At 34.1% G+C, this 17,364-nt stretch overlaps 1 protein-coding gene across 33 annotated transcripts in view; it reads right to left on the reverse strand.

Annotated features, from left to right (window-relative positions):
• LOC112045305 (microtubule-actin cross-linking factor 1) overlaps positions 1-17,364 on the reverse strand; it is a 301,412-nt gene that overhangs the window by 84,543 nt on the left and 199,505 nt on the right. For 29 of the 33 annotated variants that reach the window (XM_052884590.1, XM_052884658.1, XM_052884572.1 and 26 more), the window contains 7 exons: positions 14,342-14,557; positions 13,717-13,813; positions 13,327-13,447; positions 12,799-13,031; positions 12,352-12,502; positions 12,024-12,107; positions 9,795-10,079 (listed from right to left, as the gene is read on the reverse strand). In XM_052884590.1, coding sequence (XP_052740550.1) covers positions 9,795-10,079; positions 12,024-12,107; positions 12,352-12,502; positions 12,799-13,031; positions 13,327-13,447; positions 13,717-13,813; positions 14,342-14,557 — 1,187 coding nt within the window. The remainder of the gene's footprint in view (positions 1-9,794; positions 10,080-12,023; positions 12,108-12,351; positions 12,503-12,798; positions 13,032-13,326; positions 13,448-13,716; positions 13,814-14,341; positions 14,558-17,364) is intronic. The other 4 variants (XM_052884654.1, XM_052884642.1, XM_052884637.1 and 1 more) reach the window with 2 other exon arrangements.

The raw sequence follows: 17,364 nt of genomic DNA on the forward strand, positions 1-17,364 counted from the left end.
TAATCCGTATTAAGCGTAACAGCTAAATATAAAGCTGATGACTCAGAATGTACATTAGCTAAAGTAAGCTAAACACTAGATTAAACTCAAAAGTAAACTTAACATGTACTAAGTATTCACGATGGCGAATTAGTTTTTTGCTGTGCCTAACTGTCAATTATGAACAGCATGTCAAGTAAGATCTTTATGTTTATAATAATAAATATCAATCAATAACTCAACATCACTTTTAAGCCCTTTAGGGGTTGAATTTTAAAAATGTTTGAATCAAATTTCCAATGAAGGACCTTCCATACATACTTTCAACTCCTATTTCACCCCTTCACTTTTTATTTTAAGGACAAAAAGAAGCCTACGTTCTGCTCCAAGGTCGCATTTATTAGAATACCAAAATTCATCTTGATCGGTTTAACCGTTTTGCCGTGAAAAGGTAAGAGACAGACAGACAGACTTACTGTCGCATTTATAATATTATATAGTATATAGTATAGTATAGTATGGATATTTAAATTGTCATCATAAAAACCTTAGTTTGCACCGGTTGTACCTACATCTCGAGGAATCTTAGCAAAAACATCATCGAGACAAACTGAAAGAGGTCAACGACCGAATTAGGGCGAGCAACGGTCTTTACGGCAGAGTAGAGATTTATTGCTATCATTTTAGTAACACGTTGCAGCTATGTTTAACAAAACAACAGCAATTTAATATCACCATCATCATCTCATTTATATCATCATCAAGATTATCACCAGACTATTTTAAATGGCTTATTATAGGGCGCATGCGCAACCCTTCTCTATGCTCTAGGAGAGGTGGATTTCGCAGAAGAGTGTTACAATACAAATCTCTTAACTCCCGATTGCTTGAAAGAAACTGAAAATTTCTTGAAAGAAAGAAAAACGTTCATAACATTGAATAAATACTTTACAGTATCTGAAAAATATCAAAGGATAATGGAACTATATTTACAAGTATTACTCTATTGCAGAGAGATGCTATTTAGCTTAATTCAAAAACGGCAGCTAAAACACACGAATAAAATACTCACGGTGATTTAAATTCTAAAACACCATAAGAGTTTATTTATATATATAATGTATAAAATTTAATTTTAATATGTAGCATATTAAGTAGGTCCGAGAATCGGACAATATCTATTTTTCATACCCCTAATATAATTACGAATAATTTAAAAGATAAAACAACATCTGGCGATTCAGCTAGTATATTTAAAATCAAGGTTCAGCTAGTTTATATAAAAAAGGTACAAAATGATGTCGTTGTAAAAAACCCTATTTCGAGGATATCACTCCGGGTGGAAAGTATTTATTTTCCGATCTACAAAATGAACGCATGATTGCAAAACACTTTATCCAAGTGTTTTTGCGAAGCAACGCTCTGATAATTTAGAAAAGTAGCCGCGCGATAATTTAACATTTTTGGAATACATTTTCGCGAAACAAATACCGTAAAAAATGATATAGTTTAACTTCAATCGCCCAAGTTTCTAACTGAATACATATTTAAACACTCAATCAATATTCTATTTCAGTCTCCTCAAGAGCCTTGACTCGTTGCGGGGAAAATAATGAGCCCGCATATGTAGTCAACAGAAATTTTACATGACCTTGATTTTCGTGAATAACACTCTTCTTAACTTGTAATATTACGAGTTAATATTGTGTGACCATCTATACTAATATCGTAATGAGGTAATGTAAACCTCTGTCTCCGATTTCGGAGGGTGTGGGTTCAAATCCAGTCCTGGGCATGCACCTTCAACTTTTCAGTTATGTGCATTTTAAGAAACTAAATATCACGTGTCTTAAACGGTGAAGGAAAAACACCGTGAGGTAACTGGGAATTTTTTTAATTCTCTGCGTGTGTGAAGTCTGCCAATCAGCATTGGGCCAGCGTGGTGGACTATTTGCCTAACCCCTCTCATTCAAATAGAGACAACAGTTTTTGAAAAACATACACAATTATATTTCCCTGTTTAGAGTCGTTATATAAAGCTTAAAAAGATATTACATTGTTTATACCAAACTCAAATGTTTAATTAAAAAGTAGTACCAGTATTTAAACACAAAAAGGTTTGGAAGAGGTGAAAGTTTTATTGACACGCATTCTCACAAATGAAAATAAATTCACATCCTATGCAATTAAAACCCGATTCAAAATCGAGAGCCCTTATTTCCTGTGCAGTATGATTGAAATCGAAGAACTTTTTGTGTTTCCCAGCAGCAAATATCACGTGTCAGTAAAAATAGGCGATCTGGCAATCGGATGGGTTCATTCTGTAGGGATTACTTGCCAAATGTCACTTTAGATAATATTTCAACACCGGTGATGGTGAACATTATTGTATCAGAGCCCTATCTATACTATCTATATCTATACTAATATATAAAGCTGAAGAGTTTGTTTGTCTGGTTGAACGCGCTAATCTCAGGAATTACTGGTCCGATTTGAAAAAATTCTTTCAGTATTAGATAGCCCATTTATCGAGGAAGGCTATAGGCTATATATTATCCCCGTATTCCGACAAGAACGGGCATCACGCGGGTGAAACCGCGCGGCGTCCGCTAATGGTAAATACAACGAAAGAAATGTATCAGAATTCAGAACAGAACGTGGAATGTTATTAATTAAGCCTTAAACTTCTCTAACCTCTCTTTACTTAGACCTCCTCGCTGAAGTACCTTTAAAAATATTTATAGGTACCTACTGAACGTGATGGTTAAAATTTCTTCAAATTTGAAATACTTATACAAAACAATAGTCACTGAAATAAGTTCTACGTAACCTCGTAACTAAAATTAAGTAGGATTAAATTAAGTTATAATGTAATAACTAGTCAGTGAATAATGGCTATTTTTATTTTATAATTGTTATTAGCTCTACATGGAGGTCACGGCTTCGATCCCTGCCCGCTGAATTATTGACGTATTCACTACTAATAATTAACACAAACTTCCCGACTAATTGGAGCATAGGAATATTAGTCTTTAAAAGATATATATACCAAATATTCTTAAAAAAAAAGAATTTAAATCGGATTATACGTATAGAAGATCACTAACTATATAATATCATACACAACGTTCAACAAAGCGACGCCTGATTTTAATATTGGGTCGTTGATTTAATCAAGGTGACTCTCGACAGGTTCATGTGTCCACAATGCAGAATAATGGGGCTAGAAATATCTCAGAATGTTGTTTGTACTATTATTATTATTGTTATATTGTCTAACCAAAGTAATATGTATTATAAAGATGTAAGATTTGAACATTGGCATTTAATATTCATCACAAAATGTACTAATTCAAATGTATGGATTGTTTAGTTTCTTTAGCGCAATTCGCTAAAGTAAAAAAATAAAGAAAGGAGTTGTATCTAGTCTAATATCATAAGGATAAAAGATATGTTTGTCTGTTTGAAATTAAAATGTTCTGAAACTACTGGACCGATTTTAAATTGAAATGTTCTGAAACTACTGGACCGATTTGAATTTCTTTTTACCAATGGGAAGCTATACATTATCAAGAACATATTTATAGCTTTACTTTATCCCCGTATTCCCTCGGGAACAGGAACTGCGCTGGTAAGACCGCAGGCTTCTGCTACTACATAATAAATTAACAAAATATTGACTAACAAGATAATCGAATATTTATATAACAAAAATCGAGTGATGTCAGCTGCAAATGTGACCTTGGAAATGCAGTAACGCCTAATCAACCATGAACTTAAATAATAACAGACGTTAAAACAAAGTTTAAATATCAATACATATAAATAAAATTGAGATGTCTGTCTACTATTACAAAATAATTGTGTTTTTTCAAGTGCTTATAGTTAATTACACGATATTGAAATATAATCAAGCATTTTTAAAAATGTTGTGTATATGTCTCTCTTTCTGTTTGTTCAGGCTAATCTCTGAAATGGCTGAACCGATTTAAACCAGACTTTCACTGGTAGATATAGGAGGTTATAGAGCAACATATGGGCTAGGTTTTTATCCCGGAAAAGTCCATGGCTCCAGTAGGATTTATGAAAACTAAATTTCACGCTAACGAATAGTTGCGAGAGTCTACTAGTATATAGCTATGACTAGACTGCATGTAAGAAGTGTAACTGAAAACAATATTTGAGCGTAACGTGATCCTGTAGGTAACTTATATCTTTAACGCTCAACTATTGTACTGAATAAAGCACAATAAAATATAATGTTTCACAAGAACCCTAACCTAGTTTCTTCCGTAAAAGAGAAAATAAAAAAAAAACAAAATAACACTGCCATTGAAACGAGTTACAACTACAACTGACCGATAAAAATTCCTGTTGTAATTTCATATTCGACAACGATTTACTTGTGTTTAAAAAGATTTTTTTCTTTTCTTTACAAGTTAGCACTTGATTACAATCTCACCTGATGATAAGTGATGATGCAATCTAAGATGGAAGCGGGTTAACTTGTTAGGAGGAGGATGAAAATCCACACTCCTTTCGGTTTCTACACGACATCGTACCGGAACGCTAAATCGCTTGGCGGTACGTCTTTGTCGCCACCCACCAGCCAGACTTGGACCAATTAAGAAAACCTCAATCGGCCCAGCCGGGGGTCGAACCCAGGACCTCCGTCTTGTAAATCCACCGCGCATACCACTGCGCCACGGAGGCCGTAGATCCCACTCTCATGCATAATTAAAATTGTTTTGGGTCGTAAAATTTCAATAGACGTCCTCGATATTAAAAAGCAATAAAGTATTTTTTTTACAGTAAAAAAATTTTCATTAGACCGCAACGAAGTAAAAGCTAGTTTACGTTGGAAAACTAAAAACCATTTTCAAAAGAATAAACCATTTCGTTTGACTCCAAAAGCAATAATACACTTAACACATTTAACACATCATTCACAGACACTCTACATCGGTTTTCACGACGGAATCGTTATGATTTCGAAAGCTGAATAAATCAGACGCAGCTTCGGACGTGAATGCGTCGATCAGCTTGTATCGTTCGCGCGGTACTGAAAAAGCGGCCGCAAACCGCAAACTACTCAATCGGCTATCGCTGATAATAAATGGACTGCAACGATTATTATTATACGTATAATAAAGTTATGTATCTTATCTCGAATATTTATTGTGTATTGCAAGTTGCTGATAAATTTTAGCATTTAAGAAAAGAAAGTTAAAATTATTTATAACACGTCTGGATTATACAAATATTTTTTTTTTTTTTTAATAAATATACTTAAACAATACACATCACTATCTAGCCCCAAAGTAAGCATACAGAGTAGCTTGTGTTATGGGTGCTAAGATAGTTGATATTATAATATTAATATACAATTATATACTACATATAAATACTTATATAATGTATAAATACACACAGACACTGGAAAACACCCATGCTCATCACACAAATATTTTCCAGTCGTGGGAATCGAACCCACGGCCGTAGATGCAGAAAGCAGGGTCACTACCCACTGCGCCACGCGGCCGTCGAATAATTACGAATGTAACGAGTTTATACAATGAGTGAGGAATACTGCATACCAGAGAATTTTCTTAATTCTCTGCGTGTGTGAAGTCTGCCAATCCACATTGGGCCAGCGTGATGCACTATTGGCCTAACCTCTCTCATTCTGTGCTCAATAGTTAGCCGAATATGGGTTAATGGTGATATATTTACTACTAGCAGACGCCCCGCGGTTTCACCCGCGTAGTTCCTATTCATGTGGGCATATGGCGATAAAATACAGCCTATGGCTATAGTGGTAAAAGATTTTTCAAAATCGGTAGTAGTAGATCCAGAGATGACCCCCTACAATATCTCAAACGTACTTTTTATAAGATTTGTATGGACAACTATTTGCAATCGTTATTCGATAGTTCATCGTTTGTCTATAATTTGCAGGCGACTTGCAACTGTTATATAAAATCTTTTACCAAAAAAAGTGCAAGAATATTAATTACAATGATAATTATCTGGAATTACAATTGATGGTAATTATTACAATGCACGCGCAATTACGAGTACAAGCCACTCAGTGAAACATGCCACCATAAACAGTAATCACTACAGTGCTACTATATGTCATCACTGGCACATACAAAACATGGCAATAACACTTTAATTTCCTCTTAAACGTAATTACTGGCGACTTACTACAGACGTGTGACAAATTGACAATATTATGTACCTACTTACTTGCTGCTTCGTTCGTATGTGTTAAACTTTAACAGAACTAAGTAAAACAAAGCAAATATTATTAATTTTAAAGCAAATTCTTAAACTATTCAGTAATTTCTGAGATATATAGACGGATTAAATTAAAAATATATTACTTTTATGTGGGAAATATTGCATTCAATAATATAGAGATGTACGAGTATAATTATGTACTGTTTAATCAAACCTTTTTTTATTTTTGTACATTCGTAAGCCCGAGATTGGCTTGAAGAGATCGTTACTAAACGATAAATCTATCTACTACTTTTTAAATAATAATTAATTATTTATGTACACCTGCTTAGGTACTTATTTTGTTTTTTGATAAAATAGCGTATAAACAAAAAAGTAAATAAATAAATACCTAAATAAATTTTACAAATTAAACACGTTTTTATCTTTCTCACGTATTACGAAGTAAGTAATATAAAATATCGGTTTATTAACGGACGCTATGAGATCATCAAGGCATACCTACCTACGTTGTTTATTCTGTAGAGAGAATATTAATTTAAATTTTAAATGGTTGACTACTAAACGTACATAAATAGTATGTACATATTTAATGGGTATTATATTGGTAAATATTTTATGAAAAATCTTGATTTATTGGAGAGTTTTTTATGCAGTTTTTGAGCAAGATCGACTTTTAGAATTGAAATCGTAAATAAGGAAAATGATCTCCCTAAAAAAAACGGTTTCCACCAAAATTCTGCTATAATAAATATAAAATGCTTTTAAAACGCACAAACAGCGAAAACTTCTATATTCGCTTTTTGAGTGTTTTAAAAGCATTTTATATTTATTATAGCAGAATTTTGGTGGAAACCGTTACCGTAAGATACCATCAGTTTTCTGTTTTTGCGTTTATTTTCAGAATTACGGATATTAAAATATTTTCTTCTATCAAATCATGGAATATTAGAAACACGAAATACTTTTGAATACGAGTAAGTTTGTACCAGTAATCGCTAAGCCGCATCGTGATTATAGGTATTCGCAAATACGATTATTCCTATTCGTGAGTGCAGCTCAATCGGTTGTAACCATATTTCAATTAAAAAAGAATCTAATATTAAATGATTATAAAATTATGCATTTCATGCCATCTTTTTCACAATATTCCCCGTGGTAAAGCACGATAAGTATTGTGAAAAAGGTGCCTCTATTGTAGATGAGATCGCATCTAACTTATCGTCGTATAATTAAAATGAACATCGCTTTCGGCTTCGTGAGTCACTGATTCCTGATTGACGTGATGATTTCGCATTATACACTAATGGCAACTACCTACCTACCCTGACTAGTCTATAACTTTCTTCAACTCAGGGGGGAAATTTAAAACTTTTTTAAATTTCACCAAAGTATTAGCACAGTAAATATCTTTACTCTGGTATTAGTAATATGGTCATTGCTTTTCCTGTCAAGTCTGTCCATCAATTGATCCCTTCAAGAGTTACTAATACATAGATATGGAACAGAAACGTCTGGCACTGAATGGGATGCACTTAAAAGTCCGATCCAATTTACCGATTCAATTATGATACACATAATCGTTATGGGATTAAATAAACTCTACAAAGAGAAATGCTTAATGATTATTGTGGACGATAAGATGCAGCGTAAGTAGGTATTTCTGAAAGATAAGTGTAATGTGTTATAGTATTTTAAGTACCTATCCTTGTTAGGTACAGAGAAATATCTCAAACCTTCTATACTACGTACCGGTTTAATACAATGAATTGAAAACTATTTTGTTGTTATGATTATCAAAAAATATTTATAAAGATCTTCTTCTTAGAGTGCATATCCATTCCTGAAGGTCGGCGTTCAGCTTTCTAAACTTTTCCTTGGTCATGGTTAGGCTGAAAAGTTCTTCGACTGTTTTTATGCCACTTTGCTAGTGACTACCACCGGTTCGGAAGGCAGACACTAAAAAAGAGTTCACTAATAACTAGTTTGTAACATATCTGTCAACCAATTTAATACGCATTATGCTTTTAAGTAATTGCTAAGCATTACCTACCAGTAATAGGTCAAGTATTTTTAAGTTAAAGACAATAACAAATGCATTTGGACGTCGTAGAACACTATAACCTTTATATTCGTTATGAAGTCAATTACGCGATCCGCAGTATAACATTTATTATCGACCCACGTCGTCTGTATGGAGTAGAGAGTGGGTGTTGTTCTACCTTATACGGTTATAGGATTGGATCACAGCGTATACGTTTGAGAGTCACCTAAATTGCTTGTGCCACTTTTGGTATACCTTAAGCTGGTTCTTAGTCGTTAAGTAATTCTATCGTAAATCTAAATTGCGGATTCTATTTGGAAACACTACTTAGAACACGCTATTAGGCAACTTCGAGCGCCACGTCTTCGTTACTTTACCAGACTTGAAAAAAATATATATTTTCCGTACCATAACAAAACAAAACACTAACTAAAAACATCCACTTTTGGGAAATTGCAGTTATTCTTTTAGCCCCCTACCACATATTAAGAATTAGTGTAGGTATATTATTAATGCATTTCTAAGACTTTTCTTGAATTTATTTACTGGTAAATGTCAGTATGTATTATGTACCCATTTGCGAGGACCTCATATATGGATGATACCACAGAACATGTATCATAAGATACAGTACAATGTCATAGCACAAGAGACTGATCGTCAATATAATTTACATATTCATACTCGTAGTACCTATTTACTTCTTCCTATCGTGTTAAAATCTACGGTAAACTCTTTCAATAAATAAGAATCCTTATCTAATTTGTTATTCAAAACCGACGCTCTGGTAAAATAGTGGCTGGCCTCCTTCGAGGTCCAAGTTGATAAAATGACATAATCGTGACATCATTTGCCGTGAATTAAGTGAAACGTTCGCGCATGCTAACTCGACACGCTCCGCCGAGGACGTGTCGTATTATGTTGATGGTAAGGATTAAATTTGTAATAAAAAGTTATGGCAGGTGTATTTGTACTGAAATAAAACGTCTTGTTCTTGACACACTGTGTTAGAACAGGCAAGCTAATAAAATACGACAACGAATTGAAAGATCGTTAGACATTTACGTATAAATATACAAGAGCAGGTACGCGCAAAGATAGAAATCGTCAAAGATTCCCTCATAAAATATCTAAAATATTCAAAAATAATGCTAACTTTATGGCCTCAAATAAGGTATAATATCCATTTAATAAGAATATTCAAAAATAATACTAACTTTATGTCAACAACGGTCTATAATAAGGTACCATGTAAGTTGCAGGCAATGCCTCTCCAAACTCTTATTTGATTCCAACAAAATATTATCGGGCGCGCGAAAAGTATTTACAGTTTTTAATATAAACACAAATATTAAATTCGTGTCAGCTTCTTTGAGACGCAAAAAATTTAAATTTAAATTTTTCCATAATTAAAAGGTCATTAACATAACAATACCACAAAATTTAAATAATATAATTCGAACACAGTAAAGCATCTTTTAAGAAACTGACAACGATACAAAGAAATAATCAAATAGAGACTCACCAATGTGACAATATCTCCTGGATTGGCGGCCGCTATCCTTCGCAATCTCTCATACAACATGTCCAACAGTCTTTGGTGTTTGGCGTTGAGCTCGTCGAGTTCTCGAGCCACAGCTTCAGCGCCAGAAGGTATCTGTTCGCCAGGAACTATATCCATGCAGCCTCGGTTCCGCAGACGCTCTGCCAGTTCCATGTCCGCTTGTCGTTTCAGCTGCCTCGTGTCGAGGGATGGGTGGATTTCCTCGCACAGCCATTCAACGTATCGCTGGCATCTCGACGTGTGTATCTAGTTAGAGTTAGGGGGTGAAGCGCGTTAAGTTAAACAGGTTAGTTTGGACGACCTGCCCTTAAAATTTTCCTATGCTATTAAACTACCATCATAAAATAGAACCTGACAAAATTATTTAAATATATCATTGCTTTAGGGTTGAGTTTTAAGGACAAATTGCCGTTGGTTAAAATGAAGCGTTGTAATTAAAACTTATTTTAAAATATTCTGGCACACATCCTTTCTTGCGTCGGTAATAAAGTATCCATTTAAGACTATTGACTTTTACATACGAAATAGGCGACAATTGCAAATATAAGTACATCCAGACGTCAAACATTTACACAGCAAACATTCTGAGCACATTCGTACCCTTTTTGGAAAACAATGGCCAATATTTTATTTACTGAGCTATTACATTTATTGTCCAGCTAGGTGTTCCAGGATTGTCATGCTGGAAAATAATCTACAGGTTCTGTCTTCAGGTTTTTAAGCGTGCAACACCCAGCGTGCGTACACTTTAAAACACCCATCGTGCATTTTTAAGAAACCCAAAGCAAAATTGAGTATAATTTTTATATATTTTTTTAGCTTTTCCTTTCTTAGCATAGATTTTATAGTTCGTCTAATTCAACGGAATTTACAATAGTAATAAAGTAAAGTAGAAAACAATATACCAAGGTGAATTTAACGAGAGGGTACCTATATAATTGTTATTTTAGTCGAAATTACATCTGGACTTTCCTTTTAAATCATAAACAATATGAAATCATCTACATATTATTTGTTATTTTATTTTAAAATAACTTTTGATGGAGAATAGAAGTAGTGAATTCGTTTCTCAGTTTTCAGCTGACAAGTAAAATAATAAATATAATGTACCCTTCTAAATTATTAAGAAATTTGGTATTTATAAATTTGTATTATTACTATCCGTTTGGATCATTTTTTTTTTAATAATGAACTTTTTTTCGAGCAAGTGGAAGAAGTCGTTATTCTTTTTTCTGTATTGTTTACGAGTATAAAATGACGGTATACATGGACATTTATGACAGACAAACATTACATGCAAAGCACGAGAACATTGACTTTAATATTAAAACACACAAAACAGCACAGAGTTGTATGATTGCGCTGTGGCGAACAAAAAGTTTATTTGAATTTTAAATTCGCTACAATCGTGGCTTATCAGCATTTCTAGTAGCAATATTTTGCTTTAGTGACATTGCGAAATGTAAGTAGCAGTCATATATTGCTGTTGAACATGTAGGTATTCGATCTCACAAACATCCCGCATTCAAAGAAGTTTATTAGTAAAATTAAATAGCAAGCACAGCCACATGCCAAATTTTAAAAAAAAGTTATTTTTTATGAAGCCTTTGTAAAACTAGAAAGCATTATTTTTGCAGTGTGCGAAAGCCTCATGCAAGTGAAATGAAAAGACGGAATTGTCAAAACACCAAACGAGAACATACAAAAAGACCAAGAGACCCAAAGGCGACATCAAGACGAGGAAATAGATGGAAAGACGCTGGACAAAGTTCCATTTCAACTTAAACAAAAACCTTTCACAATCACTCAGAAATTATAGCATATAGCCTGGTAACTTAATCGATAATGCGATTACTTGATCCACTTGTACTATGTATTTCAATTTACATTTTGAATTACTAACTAATATGCATTTCATCGTTAACCTGTCAATTAATGCCAGCAATTGACGCATTAAACATAACAGGTATAGAGCTTAGATCAATTACCTTGCATATATTTTGACCTAAATTTGTAAGTTATATCACACATGCCAAGGTCATCACAGTTTTATATTGAAGGTTATAAAACTAGACACAAGACACGTTCGATGTTAAATTCGATGAATCATTACATCGACCTACGATATTCTATCTAGGTGTACCACAGAATACTAAAGAACAGTTCCTTGATGTGTGGTACGAGACTTACCTTTGCCTCTCGAATAAATCTTCCACCGTCTACATTAACTTTTTCAATTCTGGGTGTTCTTTCCACAGCAGTTGTCAGTTGAATCTGCAAATGGTTCCGAGTGAACGAATACTTAGAATGATTAAAAAAAAGCTGAGAACTGTTCACGTCACTTCGATATTTAAAATATCATAAAGTCAACCAGCAATCCAAATTCATGAAGTATAATCAAAGATGTGAAAAGCCAATAAATGTTTTCTTTAACGTTTTCAGATACTGCAAACCCTGGTAAAGTTTATTGTATGAATATTTTAATATAATTGGAACTTAAGTGAGATTGAGAACATACCCTGGTCGGCTCCAACTGTTCTTTGGGCCTGATTTCGATCGGCGGTTGCGACTGCAATTTGCTGTACGCGTCGTCGATCCATTCCGCCTCTTTTTCCAATCCTGCGTTGTAGTTACGTAGCAGTTGGTAGGCTGCTTCGCAACTGCGTAGTCTGGGATTATCAAAAACATATAATCGTATAAAAAATAATGTTAGTTTAGTTAAGATAAATTAGTCTAAATAGCCGCATCTCTTTCGCCATATCCAAAGAACGCCTCAAAAGGTCTGGATAAATGTCAGAAATGAAATTATAGTCTGGAATAGTAGCACATATTCTGCTTTTTATCCCAATCATATTACGGTAATAAAGCGCAAATAAATGATCCTTAAAAATATGCCAAGTGTCACACACACTAATACTTCAGAAAATGCAATTCAACAGAATGGAGTTTATTATAAAACCTTTACCTTTCAGCTAGCTGACCGCACACGTTGTTCCATCTGTTGTTCAGCTGTGTGACCTCTTTGTCCAATCGTTCGAGGTCGATGTGTTTGCCAGATCTCGGCAGTGAGGAGTGTGGGAGAGCTGCCCTCGAGCTCTCCACCAGTCTGCGGCAATTTTCCGCGTCATCATTCATTTGATCCACTTGGATTTGTTGTTTGCTGACTGCGACTTGCATTCGGAGTAGATCTTCGTGAATCTAAAGGAGATAACAGAAATATGATGTTTATAAGGGCATCAGTGTAGCTTCTCGTACAAGATGAGAGAGATCCATTGATAGCGCAAATTTTACCGCTTCTCTCCTGGCGAATAAAAATATTTATTTGCATAATACATGTAAGTATTTTTTGTACAAATATTAGTCACAGTATATTGCCGTTTACGTGCGAGGCGTGCAAATTATGTGATATTTAAAGTCTATGTGGTCTATACAAAGGAGAGAGCTACAAACAATTTCCAAAACCTTTGCAAAGTGAACACAAACTATCACTTACATCTTTCAACAGTTCAACATCGTTTGGCAAATCGCTGAACTGAGCGAGTTTGATTTCAAATTCGGATATCGTCTGATTGTTCTCTTCTATACTATTTACTACAATCTCCACGAACTTTAATCTGTAACAAAAATTAATAAATAATGATTAAAAACCAAAGGATTTATTTGCTTATCTTCAAAGTATGCCTACCATACGACTAACCATATATTTCATGAAGAGAAATAGACAAAATATCTAACAATGGCGGCGGAGTAGTAGCGGCCAGTTCTATCTCTGTCATTTCAAAGCAACGAAAGAGGCGCAACCAGAAATATCGCTATATTTCTGGTTGCATTCATTGTACTTTTTCCTTCCTTTAGAAAAAATCTAAATAAATGTATTGTTTACCTTTCAACAAATAGTTGACTCTTGGTTTGCAGGTCGTTCCATTTGCCCATGACCTTGTCGAGATTCTTTTTCATTGCGGGCGTCTTGAGCGCGATGCCTGCCAACAACATATAGGTCAGTGACTCAAACTTATACCTGAATCAATACTGGAGAGCGTGTATGCGGAATACGTGTCCAAATACTGACCTATATTTCTGCAAAAACCAAGTAGTTGAACGTATTTTTGGTACATATTCTTTACATTTACATAATTAATTTCACTTTTTTAAATCTTGAAATATATCGGTAAATTGATCGAACATTACAATACAACAGACTACGTTATATTAGTTCGTAACGTAATATTCTTTTAACATAGTGAAGGACGATCACATGAAATTCAATAGGTAGTTCAATAAATAATAAATCGATAATTTAAAGAGTTTTTGAGGTTGTAATGGGGTAATCTCTGAATCTCCAAAGCCGAATTGGAATTTTTTACTATTAGAAATCCACTATGTTTGTGAGTGTCCCCATATTACAACGGAAACTACGCGGTAAAACCACGGGGCGTCTGCTAGTAATAAAGAACAAAACAAATCATAAAAGCATTACTTGTGCTTATTACAAAAATATAGTCTAATACCTCTGAATGTAGTCTGCACTTCTTCTACGTCAGTCGACAACGTAAGAAGACTACTTTCCCAGTCTTTGTGCTGCAGCACTAGGTGTTCCAGAGAGTCCAGGTCTCTCGGGATGTGGCTCGCGATGCGCTCATGCAGCTGCCGTTCGAAGACCTCCAGCCTTTCCAGCAGGTTCGATGATTGTTCAGTGAATATCCGCGCTGCATTCTTGGAATCCTCTGCAAAGAGACGTCACTTTTAGAAATTGAAGACATTGTGACAGTTTTACTGACTATAATTAATATCATACAAATTTACTATATGATAATTATAGTCTAGAATCAGTGCTGGGTCTGTAATCTTAATATATAAATCAGACACTCATCACGAAATCTCAAAAACCACTTGACGTGCAAAGATGAAATTTGGCGGAGAGGATTGCAGTTAGTGGACGTCCGCGAAGAACGGATTTTGCAAGACGGTCGGTTTAAAGAGTTCTATTACGAGTGTATTAGTCCCACCTAAATGACTAAAACATTTAATTTTCAGGAAATAGCACTGGTTTTACGCGCTTTAGGAAATTCATAATTAAAATCAACAAACAAATTCATGGGTTCATTGTACACAAAACAAAAAAACAATTCGTTGTAAAATCTGATTGTCAAGAAATCATTTTCACTGTGTTACTGCTATTTCACAATTCAACTTTTGCATTGGAATGTTAAATCAAACAAAACAAACGTCAACGACCGTCAAATCGAGCTAGACACAAAAAAAGCCACCTGACAGATTATAGTCGCACCAAGACCTTTCCACCGAACGTTCCGAGTACACAAGATATGTTTTACGTAACATTTAAATTCAGTTTAAATGGGGAAACTATGAATCGGAGTACAGAACGTGTCGGATAAGAGTGAGAAACTGAAAAGTGGAGGTCTGGATGATACGGCCACAGAGTAAAAACGGCCGCTTGACTAATATTATTCGACGAAACAATCGTGAAACAGATCTATATTTAACCTTCTATGTTTTCTGTAAGCAAATGGACTTAACCGAAATATAAACAAAAAAAAAACAAGAAAATGACAATTAAATCTACTGTATTTATTTTAATAAATTGGTATATAAAAATCTCTATAAGTACCGTTACCGATTACGTTATGCGGTCCGTAATTTTTAGTATTGGTGTGTGTAATGATTTTTTAAATTAATTTTACTTTTAATATCATGGAGATCAGTATAACGTGGACAAGTATTTATTATTAATTATTAATAATTCTACTAAGCATTTCTAGCAATATACTCGATGTGCATTATTTACCAACAACCAATTTGAAAATGAAGATAGAAAACGCATGTCATTCCATATCTTATTTATTTTAATTTATAAATGGGCTATCTAACACTGAAAAGATTTTTCAAATCGGTAGTTCCTGAGATTATTGCGTTTAATCAAAGAGACAAACAAACTCTTCAGGTTTATTATATTAGTATAGATTTCTTATTTATTTATTAGTAAACAGTGCACAATGAGTATGGTTTTAGTATACGTGTGATTTTTCATTAATAAACAGTTTATTATAAACGACTCCAGGTTCGAAAATTTCCCAGTGTAGTCGCTGACGACAATAGATGATTATGTTATCATTCAGCTAATGGGATGATGTATAGGGAACTGTAGGAGGCACTTAAGCTAACTGACACTTAAACTGCCTATAATAATGACATGTAATGAAGATAATTTTCCGTTACACTACAAAGTAGTTTCGTTACTAAAATCTTAATTTAAAAAAAGAAATAAAAACGTTTCTTTTACGAGTATCTAGTTATAGAAAAGGGGTGCTATAATAATTTCTTATAAAAGCAAAACTTAAATTCGTTTCCCACAAAACAAGAACAGAAATTCATAAATTCTGCGGTTTACTATTCTGTTCCTACACTGTAATGTAACACCTACACTGAGGCAGTCGTTATTAGAAATTGCATCTATAAACCTAACAATCTTAGACCAAGGCCAATAAAATTGACTTGTGGCGATAAAAAAAAATCCAGTGACATCACTTTGGACCAACGAAATAGACATTAATTCAATTGCAGGAACACCTTGGGCGATCCGTAGGTTGTTCCAGCACCTAGTGACTGAAGCGAATATGATTTATGAACATTTATAAATCAGTCGGATGACAAGTTTGTTGTTTTAGGTATCTTCCTAGTTATTAACAAGTACTCTACGAGTAAAAACGCGATTATTACTCTGCATGATACGTGGTTTAAGAGCTTTATCTTGTTCTATATCGAAAATAGACAGAGCAATAGTAAATATCTTGTGAAGTAGCAAGATAAGAGCAAATAGACGTTTTATGGCTTTTTGCTTACTCGATTCTAAAGATGGGCATTCATTTATGTCTATATCTTACACACGGTGATGTCATTGAGTCATTGCTCAGTGCAAGGTCTAGTTTAGACTTAATACATAAATATTGACCCGGGGTCAAGACATTGATGAACGTAATATCATGTACAACTCTCCCAGAATAAAACGATAATTATTATAAATTGGAGTAGCTAGCTACAAGTGCAATAATTAGCTTTAATGTTGTCGTTCAATTAAAGTTTGATTTATATTATTAAGGATGATTGCAATAACTAAAATAAATTAAGACGCGACGTAGAAAATAAGGCAGGAATAGGGAAACAAGTACACTCTCAATTGACAACTTTGGGAGTAGTCACACTACCTGTGTTTGTTGATAACGAAACACCCAAAAACGGTTAAACGGATTTAGATATTATATGGCACATAGCAGTGGAATATAAGAAGATAACCTAAACCTTCAACTTATTTTTCAAATACTGTATCTTATAATGTTTACAACAGTTACAGCTTTTTTAGATGCAGCTGTTTGTTCTACAAAGACTGTGCTTATATCGTATGACTCTCGTTTTTACTGGTAGATTAAGATAGATCCATAGATTTATAACAAACTTCGCTACGAAAAATGTGAAATTAGTTTACCCTTACGGTCACGATCACATAGTCTCAGAA

The sequence above is a fragment of the Bicyclus anynana genome, chromosome 2, assembly GCF_947172395.1.
Source record: "Bicyclus anynana chromosome 2, ilBicAnyn1.1, whole genome shotgun sequence".
Taxonomy (NCBI): domain Eukaryota; kingdom Metazoa; phylum Arthropoda; class Insecta; order Lepidoptera; family Nymphalidae; genus Bicyclus; species Bicyclus anynana.